The 16,947-nt window shown below is 36.2% G+C and overlaps 1 protein-coding gene across 1 annotated transcript; it reads left to right on the top strand.

Annotated features, from left to right (window-relative positions):
- On the top strand, positions 14,699 to 15,875 carry LOC109838112. The gene is made up of 3 exons (XM_020406582.1): positions 14,699 to 15,050; positions 15,132 to 15,280; positions 15,719 to 15,875. Exons 1-3 carry the CDS (start codon positions 14,700 to 14,702, stop codon positions 15,873 to 15,875), a joined length of 657 nt encoding a protein of 218 aa, XP_020262171.1. The 5' UTR covers position 14,699.

The raw sequence follows: 16,947 nt of genomic DNA, 5'->3' as shown, positions 1-16,947 counted from the left end.
GCTTTTGTTTGATTGAGGAGAAATTATCACTTTGAACACATTTGGTGAATAATTCAAAGATTACAAACTGTGTTTATACACCTGAAATTTGCTGATCGAGTTTATAATTCAACGCGGCTGGCTTATGAATGTTAAAAATAATTAGTCCGTGCAGTAACTTCTTCTGGCTTTAATTCTACAAGATATATTATATATCTCTAGAAAAATCTGAGTGCATGCCGTCAGAGTTCAACATAGGCTGATAGACTTATGTTATTGTTCAGTGTTATGTCGATCCCTCTCTGATCAGAATCTCCTTGGCCAAGTGATTTCCAGGTCTTAGGTTTATTTCAAGGTCATAACAGGCTGTATAATATTTGGTCAATACCGTAGCCTACTCGTCATCCCGTGGAAGAAGACAGTGAGTAGATTGTATATAACTATAAAGAAATTATGAGGAAACATATTTGTCAGATGCTTGTCCATATTCTCTTGATCATTGGAGAAGACGAGAAAAAATCGTAAACGAACCTACCCCACCTTCCCTCCGGCCGCCACCTGAAAACAAAAAATAAAAAGAAAATTGATGACTTTGATTGACTAACCTTCCCCTTGTCTGGATATAGATACTTAGGGATTGTTGTTATTTTGCATGGATTTAATAGTTCTGCAGTGAAGACGAGCTCTCAGACTATTGCCTCTGGCATGAGCTTTATGAACTGGAGAGGTTGATGGGACTCTCAATTATTTTCTTCTATGATGTTGTTTTGCGCGACTGAGTTTGACATAAAAGAACATGGCAGTTGATCATAAGTCGCTGAATGTCCTTAGTAGGAACTGGATTAGTTTACATTGTTATGTTTTGATTCTTCGAGCTTATTGTTGTATGTTTAGTGCATGAGACTCTTATACGCTACTTTCATTCAGTGCCTTTAAACCAAGGATCCAACTACCTGACCTTTTATACATTCTCTTTAATTTCCTTTAAGCTTATCTTGCTTTATCCAAATTTAGTACCTACTTACTGCCTGTTGTGCACTCATGCAAATATTTGTACCTAATGAATCAGGTGCAGTGTATAAGAAGACGATCCCCTCTTCTATATATCATTTTTCACTTTTTCTTTTATTAACTTTATTCTCCATTTAGTCCCTTTATCGAGCTAGATTATGGTAGCATTATATTCAGGCAGTGGGATTCAAGAAGATCAATTGTTGTTAACCCCATTTATATTTATCCATATGTGAAGAATCAAGAAGAAACTTGTAGCAGTTTAGTATACATTATATTCAGGCTTCTGGATTAAGGTGGTTTTCCATAGGATACTCATTTTGTAGAGTTTGTTGTGTTGTATTTGAGTTGGCATTTACTTCCTACATGGCTGCAACTCCATCAATATGAGATCTTTATAGGTAAGGTTGACTCACCTGATAGGGACCTAAGATATACAACAGTTGATGGATTATCGCATCGTTGAAGAGAGGAATTTTTGTTGGAAGAGGATCTGATATATACATGTATTTATCCGGATGTGTACTCAATTATATAATATATGTTCTAATTTTAGTACACTTGTTATAACACTTCTTGGATGTTTATCCTACACTTAACATCTACTTCTTGAAGCTCATTGGACACGTGTCCGGTTCATTTCAGTCCATGTCCATGCCTAGTTCAGATCTATGATTAGAGGTTTGCGTATCTAGTTCAAAAACAAGCGGTTCAATCTATCATCTACATAATAAACGAAACATAAAAATGTTATAGGAATTTTTGTTCTTGTAACACGCGAATGAAAAAAAATAATAATGGACTTGTGTAAATTATTAGTTTTGATACTTGTATATAGCCGTGCTCCCATACACCACCTTTTACAAATATCCACGTGTCCGATATCCGAACAGTACCCATGAAAAAAATGATGTTGCTTGGTTCGATGCTCCCAAGTGGTCTTGTTTTCATCAACACTGTACCCAAATATTTTTCTCCAAGCATGCTCCCAGGCCCCAGCCCTTGTAGCTGTGGCTGAATTTGTGTTGGAGGCCACAAAACTGAAATCTAGGAAATCTATACATTACCGAAACCACCCACTCCCCCAGAGAAAATCCCAGAAAAATTACACTATGTATAGAAGGATGCTCTCCACGCATGCTCACACTTCTGGGATGCGTAGAGCTTCATTTGTGCGACACTGGTGCTAGAAAATGTGTCGTGCGTTACACCCTTTATTAATGTAGTGTATTTTGTATACCGAAAATCGTATTGCTAGCACGAGGCATTCTGCATTCATGTGCAGAACATGGACAGCTTAGCGGTGAATCGTTGGAAAAACTGGGGCCTCGTCAAATGGAGGTAAAGAGAGATGTAATTTTAAGAGTATGGAGCAAGAGAGAGAAGTTTAAGATGCAACAAGTTAGCATAGAGTAGAAGGATGTAGCCCCTGTATTTTATAGGCAAGAGGGGTGTGTGTGTGTGTGCTTTTTTTTTTTTTCTAGTGAGCAACATGATAATTTAGAGCGATGTTACATTTTCGTTGCGAAGAAAAACTTTGCGGTTGTAATTCTTTGCAGTAAATAAAAATTTAAAAGGTAATCTCATCTTAACAAGTCAGTGAAAATCAACTTAAAAGAAGGAATTTTTACCTTCTTCTTTTTGTCATGTGCATACCACTGACATGTTAGAGTTGGTGTAGCCAATTTGATGATTAAATGTTTTTATGTGAAATTAAGTAAAACAGATCATGAGCAATTTTTCCGTCTTCTCTTTTTGTCATGTGCTTACCACTAACACGTTGGAGCTGATGTTGCCAATTTGAAGATTAAATGTTTTATGTAAAATTTAGTGAAACAAAATAGTTCTTGGGGTTATGTACAACTCACCAAAAGTTCATGGGACTTAGTGTAATAAAAAAAAGTTGATGAGAGGTTTACTGCAACTCCCCAGAGGTATTACATGATGCTATTCAGGAATTTTCAAATGTATTATTTGATGCTATTTGCATCACATTTTCGGGTGTGTTTGGACTGAATAAAAGCAACAAGGCTACGGCCATTTCAAGAGGAAAAAAAAACCAAAAAAAATATCTATAAAATGGGAGAAGAATGTAGACTCTTAATGTTTGGGAAAAATGATTGTTCCCCAATCCCTCCCACAAAAGTACGTTCTATTTGGAGTTAATACTTTAAAATCTATCTGATGAAGAGACCAATAATTTGGAGTTAATACTTCAATATCTCTCTGATGAAGAGACCAAGGGGGTGTCATTTAAAACAGCTTGATATAGGTTTAAGATTGCAAATTAGAATGACATAAAATTAAGAAAAGTTTTAGGGCCTAATATGAACAAAAAACTTAAAAATTTTATGTAGATTGCTAGTAAATGATAGAACTTCTCATTGAATCAGCCATTCCTCATAAGAAGCTTATACATTTCAAATCTGTATGTTGAAATTTTAGTCTTTGCGCTCGGGAAAAAAAAAGGAGAATACGTTTTAGATTTTATTTTGGGAACTCCTTGTTTTGTGATGCATATTTTTTATGAGGATTTAAAAAAAAAAAGAATTTATATTCAATAGGATGGTCTATTTAGAATATGGTAAAGCATAACTAGCCTCCATATAAGCCTCTCACAATTTCATCCGATCTGTATACGTCATCTTAGTATGGGGGCTCATTGATCGCCCATGGGTACCATGGGATCCAATTCTTTTTTTTCTTTTTTTGAGATGAGCTAGTTGTTTTTCTCTAACTTTATTATCTTTAAATTAAGGATAATGCAATATCATTGCATGATCTAGTCTAAGTTGAGCATGATTAGGACTTTTTTATTCCGTCACAGGTGTAAATCGACTCTATTTTGACTACGCCCGTACGGATAGTTGACCTACCAGAGGACCCGAATCTATAAAAATGAAATTAAAAAAATACATTAAAAACCATGTATGAGAAATAATATATATGAAAGAAGAAGAAATTACATGCTTCAGCATATCGATTTGAACCAATTTATTATATTTTATTTTAATAATATAGTGATTTATTATTTTATACGCATTAAAATAGTTCAAGAGGATTCCTGGGAAAACCCCAATAATTTGGTGGGGTTTTTTGAAATTGACCCTTCTTTCCCTTTGGAAGAGGTAAAGAGAACATACCAACAACAAACATGGTGCAGCGAAAAAAAAAACGTATTGAAGAGGGCTACAATCATAATTTGAAGGATAAATCAGCAACTGTGATTGCTATTACAATATAGCTACAATTTTCGAAATACATATCAAATAAACCCTTAATGTTCAGTTTTAAATTAATTGAAGAGAGCTACAATCATAAAAAAAAAATTAGTATGCGGTATTACATTATAATTTACAAATTGCTAACTTTATTTAGACTAGTGTTGATGATTTTGATATACCCAAACAAACTCATTAGTTTTGAAGGAAAATAGGGCAGAAAGCCCTACCTATGATAAATATATAAAACTTGAATAGAACGTCTTACAAAAGTAGTTATCTACCGATGATTTAGTCACCAGCTCCGAGGTGGAGAAAAAGCTAAATCACAAGTAGAAAACTAAAATATATATACAAAAAACCAAAACAAAGCTTAAAAACCAGAAGATGGAGAAAACCGAAAATAAAGATAGAATGTTTGTTACAAAAGGCCATCTCAGTCAACAAACATAAACTCCCCGATCAGGTGATCATATTACTATCTTCACTTGATTCCATAATCTCCGGCAGCCCAGAGGAGCGGATTAGCCGCTACAGCTTGATTGTCTTCTTGGAGGAGGAGACACCTGACCAGAAAATGAGAAAATTAACTGCTTTGGAGATGATTTGCTGAGGAGAGTAAATCAGGTTAGAGAAGATGCGATCATTCCTAGCTTTCCAAATGACCCAACATATAGCCGGGAAGCAGATGCCCCAAAGAAGACGAACGGATGGCTGGATGGACATGTCAGAGCAAATGGCAAGGCATAGGTTGATGTTGGTAGGGAGGGAGTCAATACCAATCTTGGAGAGAACATGAGTCCATATTTGATTAGCATGAGAGCACTGCAGGAATAAATGGTCATGAGTTTCCTCATCATTGCAAAAAGGGCATGAGGAGTCTGTACGTCATCCTTGGATAACTAATCTATCCTTTGTCTTTAATCTTTGAAGGCTCAAGAGCCAGAAGAAAATTTGGACAAAGGTTGCCCAAGCAAACTCATTATTATTTAAAGGAAGAACTTAAAAAAGAAATAAACACTGGACAGTGTAAACCCATATTGGAACAAGAAGAATTTACAAAGCTTATCAAGCTTCACATGGCGAATGAAAAATCAATCATCCAAACTTTTAACATATATAAGTCAACCCGCTCCCACTTCTTCCTTGGCAAAAAAAATTTAAGTTTCACAGAAGTCAACCCACTCCCACTTCTTCTGGCAAAAAGAGAAAAAAAGTTTACATCGATTCAGTGGAAAGAAAAGCGATGACATCCAACTCTTGCTACAACTCTTGCTACAGCGTAGCCACTGTTTCTATTCCATTTGGGGATTTGCATTAAACCCTGTCAACTTTTTGATTATACTAAAACCCCAATGGATTTTTGTGGAGTTGCAGGTAACTCCATTAATTAATTGTTTTATTTCACTAAAACTTTACATGAAAATTTCTAATTTAATCTTCAAATTAGTATCATCAATTCTGATATCTCGTGTGGCACACGTGTGCCAGAAAAAAAGATGAAAATAGTTCCTTAGTCCTTAAAAATTACCTCTTTGTCTTTTTAATAAAAGTATTTTTTTGGGGGATCAAAGAATGAAATTTTTTTTCTTTTATTGTTTTGTCATGTGCTTATCGGTGACACATTGGAATTAATTGTACTACATTGAAGATTAGATAAGAAATTTTCATGTAAAATTTAGTGAAACAAAGTAGTTTATGAGGGTTATATGCAACTCACCAAAAAGTTCATGTATTTAATTGTACTAACAATAAAGTGTTTTTTTTTTGTTCATCTTTTTCTTCTTCTTCTTGTGTTTGTGTGTGTGACTCCCCAAAAGTTCATGGGAGTTTTCTATAATTAACCCTAAAACCAACTTAATAGATTTGAGCTTGCAAACGGTGACGGAGCTAGGATTTTTTCTAAGGGGGGCCAACGTATAACAATCATACATCAACCAAAAATTGATCAAGTATGACAATACCGACTGATCGAGTCACATGGATGGATTGCAAGCCTATTGACACTCCTATTGAACAGAATCATTGCTTAGCAGAGTATCCAGACCAAATACCGACTGATCGAGCCCGCTATCAGAGATTGGTTGGGCGTTTAATCTATTTGGCTCATACTAGACAAGATGTAGCTTATGTCGTCAGCGTGGTGAGTCAGTTCATGCATAATCCAAGTGCGAGTCACATGGATGTAGTAATCAGAATTTTGAGATACTTGAAGTCATCCCTAGGAAGAGGAGTGATGTTTTCTAAACACAATGATTGTCTCGAAGTTTGTGGTTTTACCGATGCAAATTGGGCCGGGAGTGTTACTGATAGAAGGTCGACTTCAGGGTACTTTACCTTTGTAGGAGGTAATCTTGTTACATGGAAGAGCAAGAAGATAAAAGTTGTGGCTAAATCGAGTGCTGAGTCCGAGTACAAGGGGATGGCTCATGGAGTATGCGAATGTTATGGTTGCAAGCTTTATTGTGTGATCTGGGTTTTGAACCTAAAAACGCTATGCGGCTGTACTGTGACAACCAGACAACCATTGATATATCGCAGAATCCAATCCAGCATGATCGTACTAAGCATGTGGAGGTTGATCGTCATTTCATAAAGGAAAAGCTAGATGTCAACCTTATTAGCTTTCCTTTCGTCTCCATCAAAGAGCAGGTTGCAGATATCCTCACAAAAGGGATTTCGAAAAAAGCATTCTACGACTCACTTAGCAAGTTGGGCATGGTTGATGTGTATGCCCCAACTTGAGGGGGAGTGTTAGCGTGAGTCGATATTAGGAAGTAAATAATATTGTAATTATAGATATTAATTACGTAGTTGATTAGAGGAAGTTTCCTTGTGTAATTAGGTAATTAGTTTCCTTCCTAAATTCCTTTCAAGCCCAATATAAAGGGTCCTTTGTATTATGTTAATTTATTGAATTCAATTCATTCTCTCAAATATCTCTCTCTAATATTTAACTCTTTACAACGTAAAGTCATATGATATTAAGAATCATTGTCATTACACTACAAGAAATCATGTCTTTAACGACCAAAATTAGCAAAGGGACTATTTGACTGTCATTAATGTGTGTAAAATAACGAAGATTTTAAAAACCTTCATCAAGTGATCACAAATATTAGAGTAATGATGTGAGATGAGATAACGGTTTTTAAATCCATTCATTGATTTGGTTCTAATATTGTTGTTATTGGGTCTCCTGAAAGGCGAAGGAGTCTATTACCTACATTAATCATAACAGGAGTATTAATCAAAATAATATAAAGAACCCGAAACCCAAACTTCCCTCTAACCGTAACTAATAAACTAACAAACCCTAGATAACAAAATCTATCTTATAAGCTTATCTAAATAAATTAGGTTTAATCAAGTAAATGATTTTTCTATACATATAAATTTCATAAAAAATTTACAAAATTCAAGAGATGTCAAAAAGATAACTTATAAGCTAAAAGAAATAAATCCTCCAAAACCAAAGCAAGAAAACATACATGGAACAATGTATGCATATCAATTGCTAGCATAATTGATGCAGAAAGGAAAGTTAAGAAACTCAGCATGTTAAGAAAGTACTCATGTTTGGCAAAATATTACATGTATAAAACTTACATGTATAAAAACTTAAAAGGCAGAAAAGAAACTCACAAGTTTTCTTTTTGTAAAGCATGAAATAAAGATGAACCCCTAACCAGGGACAAAAATATTTAATCCACCTTGCAGAAATCATTCATGCGGATGTTGAAGATTGTTACAGATAATATTCACCCACCTGAGCAATATCCTATAGAACATATTCGGGAATAATATTTCACTAATGAAAAAATTCCATACCAAATGAGAAAATTATCTCAGTTCACTTGAATGACTTATTGAAGCAGGCGGAAATTTTTTTTCGATCCCCCCAATCAAGATGGACTGGAATTTCCAATCTCCAACACTATCAGGTTATTTAATCTAACATTGACAGATATAGGCAGTATGCATTAAGGAGTAGCCGTATCAGAAAAATACAGTGAAAATTGGGGAGAAAAACTACTAATGGTTGGAATATATTCACTACCTAAATAGCTGTGAGTTTTACCTTCCAAACTTTACTTTTTTGTCAATATCTTCCGTGTTATACTGAAAGTTTCTTCAATAGAAGTTGACATACGTGGTGATCATAAATTCATTTGCAACGTGTCTACATAGGATCTAAGTTAACAAAAAATATTTATTTAATTTATTTCTTCTACTTGTTATGATGATTGTAGGAAGTTCCTAGGTGATAAGAAACAAAAAACATGACCGCGTATGCATGATACATTTAACACAAGGAACATCTTCAGTCTAAAATCGTCATAACTATCACCCTATATGAATGAAGCTCTTCAACTCTGTAAACTGGATCAATGATTTTACATAAGATTTGATTAGCGCGCATAGTTTATATTCATAAAACATGAAATATTTAGCTGTTCGCAAATCATAAACATAAAAGAAACGTGTCTTATTAATTGGTGCCAAACTTCTTAGGGGGGCAAATGCAATTGGATCGAAATGTTAATCTTAGATTATATTTGCAAAGCATAGAATAATCGAAGAACCGCTCAAACATCTGCAAAGAAACTGTCAGAAGGCTGATCCTTACATGGTCTATATATTTCTTGCTCAGGCTCGTAGATCCCATTTTTCAATGCAAAACCCAGAAAATACATGAGAACAAACAGCCCCTAAATGTAATTGAGGTGGCAGAGGAAAGACCTCATATTTTGATACAACATTCCACGATGTTGTTTTCACTATGATCGCATATGAGAATTATCAAGTTATTACCATGCACTGTAGATAATGTTAGCCCTTATGTTTTGATGATGTTTTACAATCACCATTATCAGTACTAATGGCTTGTTGAGTGAAAATGTAGTGAATACATATATCAAGCATGTTAGTGCCATGCATGGAGGATTGGATAGAATAAGCGCTACAACGATGATATCCAAAGGAGGAGGAGGCATAGTGATGAAGCAACGTTCATTCAAGAACACTAAATGCAATAAGAAGCTTCATCAAACTCAAGTTATATCAAGACTCAAAGAATTGTATTCTATGTGAGGATATTAGCTAGTTTTATTTTCTCTCTAGTGCTAAAATATAGGCAAGTTGTCTAGATTTCATCTGAAGCTATTGGGATATCACACACACGTTTTTATACTTATAGTTTTGAGCGTTTTCACAAAATACTATTTTTTCACAAGTATGATGACCTATTAGCAAAATTCTTTTTTCAAACAATTTGTTTTTAGTGTTAAAAATATTTTACAAAGTTTCACAATTTTTAGAAGTCAAATGAATATTTTACAGATTTTTTAAGAAAGTCAAAAACAGTGTTTTTGTATGTATCAGTTCGCGGTCGACCGCCACGGTCGACCGCGCCTGAGTTCATTCGTCAGTGGGCAGCAGAAACTTTCACGGTCGGTCGACCGTGAGCTTGAGCCCGCCACGGTCGACCGCAGAAGTCTTTGGACCTTTTTTCAGTTTCTGAGCTGTCTCGCGGTCAACCGCGAAAATAGCACGGTCGACCGCCGCTTTATTCAAACGGTCTTCTGTACACAATCTCAGCGCCGATTGTACACAATCTCAGCGTTGATTGTTTCCAGATTTTGGGGGATTAGGGTATGGATTTCAAACAGCTGTCTCTCTTCTATTTAAACTCATACACTCCTTCTTCCTCATTGTCCCAAGCTTTTAAAAAACCAGAGATTTTGTTTACAAACTTGTTTTCTGTGTTTTCTCAAGTTCACATCCCAGCTTCAGTTTAATCTTTCTCTTTGCCATAAGGACTTGTAAAGAGAGAGCTTTTACACCATTGCTACTGTTTGAGAGCTTGATCTTGTGAAGGTCAATTGTGTGGGAGTATGATCTAGTGGAGATCAACTGTGTAGTTGTGAGATCGTGAGGAGATCGTTGTGTAGAAGAAGTTCCGGCTTCCAAACCGGATTGTGTAGTGGATTTCTCCTCGAGAGTGGGGAGCGGGGATGTAGGTCAGCGGACCGAACCTCATTAACACTTCGCGCGTCACAAGGATAACGATTCCTAATTCTATCTCTATTTCTACTGTTGTTCATTTTGTGGTTTGTTGCTTGTCTCAATTTTTATTGCACTATTTTGACCTTGAGACCCTAATCAGTAATTCACCCCCCGCCCCCCACCCCAAGGGTGCCAAAAACTATTGCCAAAATTAGGGCAGAAGACTTGCAATTTTCAGGCACTAGCAAATTTTCCAGTTAACAGCAGAAGCCACGATTAATTCATTTTCTCCCTTTTAGCAAATGCCACCATTTTGATAGGAACACCACAAAAACCAATAATATGCATATATGTACTGTTCAAAACACTTTATTTGAAGTGAAAAACGCCTTATTTGGAGTGCAACTTGCTGGAATTAGTGTGCACCAACAAGACTTGATTTATCAGATACTTCGAGATCAAAGAGCTGTCGGGCTCGAGTCGCCGCTAATTTGTTTCGTCTTAGAAATATAAGAATATTATATTTCCATCCCGAGAAAATGAAATTAGGTCATAACATAACATACTGGGCAAAAGATCTATTTTTAGGTAGCCTACTTTGACTGTGTGTAGAGGAAATGATCGTAATGCCAAAGTTTTAGAGAAAGTTATGTAATACATGATGTCTATGGCTGTTTGGTTCATTTCCCAGAGAGAGTGTGGGGAAATCTAACAAAGAAACCATCTAAAATAGGTTTTCAAATGACTTCCTACAAAAACCTCTGAATTGGGTTCTCAAAAAATTGAGTCAAATCAACCAATGGGAGGGCCATCAACACCCCCTCCCACCCCCACCCCACCCCACCCCCCACGCACCACAACACCACACCCCACCCCACCTGCGGGGCGGATTTCAAAGTGGGAAGCAAACAAGAGTAAAGGAAAATTTATATGAAATATGTTCTATAATGTGATTTCTTGGTTTTTTTGCGCAAACCATACTGGCCGGAGATAACTTTGGCATACCTACAACGGATGGGAATCCTCATATGCTTATACATTCTTATCATTAGAGGTATACTATACCTTTATAGGCTTTGATTACCCCGAAACACAAAAGTACGATTTATTAAAACCTCTTACTTTGCGATAACAATTGACAAGAAAGAACTATACATCTCTGCATCTTATTTATGGCATATAATTTGTAGTGTAGTTGGCATTACTCAATATTATCAAACTTAAGCAAATAGACAACTAAAAGCTGCAGGCAAGAAATGTAATTAAGCAACAAGGTGGACAAATCAAATTACTGAAAGATATAAATTGAATTCATTGCATTGTGACAGTGTCATGAAACACATCATCTTGTCTGTGCACTATTCTTGCTTAATCTGATCCCTCTCAAAAACAAATCTTTGGAGATTGGGATTGGCTAATGAAGGAATGGCTTTGATAAGACAAGTACTTTGGTCCAGTGGGCAGTGGATGAGCACTTTCAAGAACAAGAAAGCCACTCTTAAGAGTGTCAGAAAAAGTTAAACATGTGCCCAAACTCAAATATTTTTGCTAGGATAAATCTGCGCAGGAGCTAATCCAGAGTTTACCAGGATCTGCTTTAAAATGAAAGCTCAAACACATGAAAGATGTGCATCTAGCATGCGTATCTGATGATCTCATGAATTTGTTCGTAATATACTACTAATTTATATCCACAAAACCTTGCCATGCTATTAAATTTCACAAACCCTGAATAAAATCTCAAGAGAAGATATTATCAATAAGACCTAATTCTCCAACGGTATAAAATATGAAGTAAAGAACTGACCCGGCTCCTCAAGATCCAGTCTTGGACTAACCAGAGCCATTGGATCCCGAACCCGAAGCGGATTCCTCAGCCTCGACGAGCTTCCGGAGCCTCTCTTGAAGGATCCGAACCCGACTCTCAGTTCGCCGGAGCTTCGTCCACCTGTAGGCTGATGTTACGCGCCGAGCCGCCGGTAGACTAAGATGTACGAGCCCCAAACGTACGGGTACGTCTCAGCGTGCTCCTTGATCTTCAGCCATCGATTCTCTACTCTCTCCTTCAATCCCCCGTTGGATTTGTCGGGCTCGAGTCGCCGCCGTCGGCTGCCGCCATTGATCGAGGATTGAAAAGTTACAATTTCTGTCCGTTTGGGGTTTTAGGGCACAAGGAGTGAGAAATGTTTGCTGCTCCACAGTGTGTTTGGGAGGAGGTAGAGAGGGGGGGGAGGTGCAAACTTTAACCTTTCCCCCCCCCCCCCCCCCCGGGGGTAGATGGAGGGGAACGGTGGAAAGTGTAAGTAAAATGTAATTACAATCTTGTCCTCCATCAAAATAAATAGAAGGACAAGTTTTCAAAACAAACACTTTTTGGAACTTATTTTTAAAAAACGATATGTTTCAACTTTAATTATCAAAACCGACCTAGTTTCAGCCCTGAGGCTGAAACTGGGTCGGTTTTGACGAAAAAAGTTCTCAAATTTCACGGGAGTTAAACTCTCATGAAGTTTTTTACATAACAAAACTTCACGGGAGTTGAGGCTGAAACTAGGTCGGTTTTGATAATTAAAGTTGAAACAGGTCGTTTTTTGGGGAATATTTTTGCAAAATGGTTGGTTTTGAAAATTTGTCCTAAATAAAAGGGTTGTGATCTACCCATTTTTTGCAGTCGCCTTCCTCTCTCCGCGCTCTCTCCCTCCCGTGCTCTCCCGGCGGTCTCACTCCCTACGCGGTCTCTCTCCCAGTGAGAGAGACCGCGCAGGGAGTGAGACCACCGGGAGAGCACGGGAGGGAGAGAGCGCGGAGAGAGGAAGGCGACTGCAAAAAATGGGTAGATCACAACCCTTTTATTTAGGACAAATTTTCAAAACCAACCCTTTTGCAAAAATATTCCCAAAAACGACATGTTTTAACTTTAATTATCAAAACCGACCTAGTTTTAGCCTCAACTTCCGTGAAGTTTTGTTATGTAAAAAACTTCATGGGAGTTCAACTCCCGTGAAGTTTTGGAACTTATTTTTAAAAAACAATCTATTTCAACTTTAATTATCAAAACCGACCTAGTTTCAGCCCTGAGGCTGAAACTGGGTCGGTTTTAGCGAAAAAGGTTTCCAAACTTCACGGGAGTTAAAGTTTTTTACATAACAAAATTTCATGGGAGTTGAGGCTGAAACTAGGTCGGTTTTGATAATTAAATTTAAAACAGGTCGTTTTTGGGGAATATTTTTGCAAAAGGATTGGTTTTGAAACTTTGTCCTAAATAAAAGAGTTGTGATCTACCCATTTTTTGCAGTCGCCTTCCTCTCTTCGCACTCTCTCCCTCCCGTGCTCTCTCGGCGGTCTCACTCCCTACGCGGTCTCTCTCCCCGTGCCCCCCCCATCACCCAGCGCCATCCCGCATCATTCAGCCTCGTCGACGTTGATTCTTTAGGTTTGAGCTTTATCTCTATTTCTCTTCGATTGCACACAATTTTGCTTCTGAACTTTTTTAGATAGATTCTGCTTGATTTAGGATAAAGATACAACACTTCTTAGAGTGTAATTTCTCATTTTGGTATAGTCCCGTGTCCATGCTTCAAAAAAATTTCATTAATTCAAGTCATATATGTAGGAAAAGTGTATAGCTTAATCATTGGAAGTTGTCATGTATGATATTGGCCAAAGTTGTTGTAGATACACCTTGTTCGGTCAGTACTCTTTTTAAGTGATAGACCAGATCATTAGGAACTACAATTCTAAGATCTGACAACAATTTGTCATGATCCCAATCAAATTAAAGATTGAGAGTAAATGACTAAAAAACTTTCTAGAAAAGAATTCGACATTGAGACAGCTACAACCGAATATAATCCATTGTCGATCTTACATCGAAGCTTCATACTGTCCAATAAATTTTTCTGGTATTCAAAATCCAGTAGAAGTCATCCATGGGAATTGTTCAACTTGTATATCAGTTACCATTAGCTTTCAAATAATTCCAGCCTGTAGGATGAATTTAGATCATTGATATTTCCAAGTTTAAATCACTTTGCCACGCCTTAAAATTTGTAAGTTGTTCAGGTTGTTATGCCATTTGTAATTACCATTTTATGTTGTTCTACTGGATTAGTGGTTATGATGTCGGAAAGGAATTTACAACGATTAGTTGACGAGACAATCACTAAACCATTCGCTAGTGGAAATTTCCGGGGCGTTTAAAAAAAACAATTACATGATAAGCTAATTCGTGTATTGTAATAAGAGCTTCTAAATTTATCATTAGTTTGTGTATAATTAAGGATTCTTAATTTTCTATTCTAATTGTGTTATTTTCATATCCTCACATAGATAATGGATGAAGCATGAGTCAAATTTCAACATGCATGCCATTGTGCAATTGGATATGCTCTTCGTGTGATTGCTTATTGGTTCATACAACAAAGAGAAAATAGAAGGAGATTAAATAGTGAACCCCAAGAGCCTAGAAAAGTAACTAATATGGTGCGAAAAATATTATCACAAAGGGTTGTATGTAGAGAAATGATCCGAATGAATCCACCGGCTTTTCATCAATTATGTGGAATATTGGAGAGAGATGGCGGGCTTAAACGAACTCAAAGAGTTACTATTGAGGAACAAGTTGCAAAATTTTTGTATATGTTGGGACACAACGTAACTACTCGTGAGGTTAGTAAGATATTTGGACGATCTGGAGAGAGTGTGAGTCGTCATTTTTATAATGTTTTAAGAGCTATGATAGAGTTGGAAGAGATATTTTTAGTGCAACCCAATGGAGCACAAATTCCTCCAGAGATACTGAACAATCCAAAGTTTGATCCATATTTCAAGGTGATGATAAATTTCACAAATTCTTATCTTTGTATAGGTTGTTAAAATTAGAATTTAACTAATTACTCCCTATATTGTCAGGATTGTGTTGGAGCAATAGATGGAACACACATCCGATTAAAGGTTTCTCCTACTGACGCTCCTAAATATCGTGGTAGGAAAGATCACCCGACACAAAATGTATTGGCTGCCTGCACATTTGACTTGAAATTCACTTATGTCTTACTCGGGTGAGAAGATACTGCATCTGATTCCAGAATTTTAAAAAACGCTTTACAACAACGATTTCCACTTAAAATCCCTCAAGGTAATCATTAATCCTGAATAATCTACTAAGCACAATGAAACCCTTTTTTTATAAGTTATTAATCACAATGAATTTTTTTAGGAAAATATTATCTCTCTAATGGTGGATACAAGTTAAGAAGTAGAATAATTCCACCCTATAGAGGGGAACACTACCATTTGAATGAGTATTCAAGAAATCCACCAAGGACTCAACATGAGCTGTTTAACCTAAGACACGCGTCATTTCGTAATGCCATTGAAAGAGCATTTGACATATTAAAAAAAATTCCCATCATAGTGAGCTCAACTGAACCGAATTATGGTGTTAAAGTACAAAATCAAATTATCCTAGCTTGTTGTATTTTGCATAATTTTTTAAGGGGTACCGACCCAAAAGATGATTTCCTTGAAGGGGAAGAAGATGATAATGAAAACTCATCGGTTGAAGATGATGTGAACGAGGATGAAGATGAACAAAGAGGGAAGTGTTTAAGAGATTCCATTGCAGCTTCTATGTGGCAATATTTTAATGCATGATTACGGTTTTGCCATCGGTTTTGTACTTTGTTACATTTTTGCCTGGATTGCAGGTATGGATGCAAACGAATGCCGTGTAATTATTAGTGGAGAAACTTTTAAAATAGATCAACTTTGTCTCAATATTTTCTTTTTATTATACTAGTATGTAATACGTGCGATGCATGTGAGTCACATTAGTAGATTATAAGGGTTGTAATATTTCAATGCCAAATAATATTGTTCACTTTGCAATCTTCAATTTTTTTTAAACAGCTTGTTTTCTTGTATGTAAAAGAAATTGTAAAAAGAATTTTCATCTGAAAACGTTAAATCTAAATTACATTAGATTGTAATAAAAATATTAGAAATAATTACTGAATTATATGCATATAGTAAACAGCATGCTCTTTGTGCAAAATTTAAGATGACAAGTTACAAAAATAAATGTGATTAGCATACTTCGGTTTCAGCAACAAGTTATAGTCCTATTCACCCATCAGTTAAAGGTTTCTTTCCCTCAGTGTCAATTGTTGAAGCCTTACATGGTTTATTTGATGTTTACATTTATTAATTACAGAAACACCATAACAACAGTCACTACAACATAATGAAATTATAACCCTAGGTTGCACAACAGAAAATGGAAGTTAATTATATCAAACACAACATCGTGTGCACGCCCACAAGAACCTATGAACTCTTAACGATGATATAGAGTTACAAAGCTTAGTTTAAACTTTAAAGCTCAATTAACCATCAACGTAAACGACAAGATCATTTTTTGAGCTGCAATCGACGGATTTTATTAAAAAAAAAATTAAAAATGGTTTTTTTTCATGAACCTGACTTCTCCTTTTATTCTAATTACTTGACCTTCAAGAAGAAGTCGACTGCCCCATTAAGTCATTCACGTCAGGGCCCTGATGCGGAGAACTCCCATCAAAGATATAACAAGTTCAGTCCATTTACAGATAACTCGGCAAATGTTTGGAAATATCACTTAATTCCCAAACTATCTTTTTTAGAATAGTCTTAAAAAGGTGGGAGATATCTTAAAATATATTCAGGTGGGATCTCCAAAGAAATATCA

Source organism: Asparagus officinalis, chromosome 4 (genome assembly GCF_001876935.1).
Source record: "Asparagus officinalis chromosome 4, Aspof.V1, whole genome shotgun sequence".
Taxonomy (NCBI): Eukaryota; Viridiplantae; Streptophyta; class Magnoliopsida; order Asparagales; family Asparagaceae; genus Asparagus; species Asparagus officinalis.
Note: the sequence above shows the minus strand (reverse complement) of the source record. Positions and strands in the feature narration are given on the sequence as shown.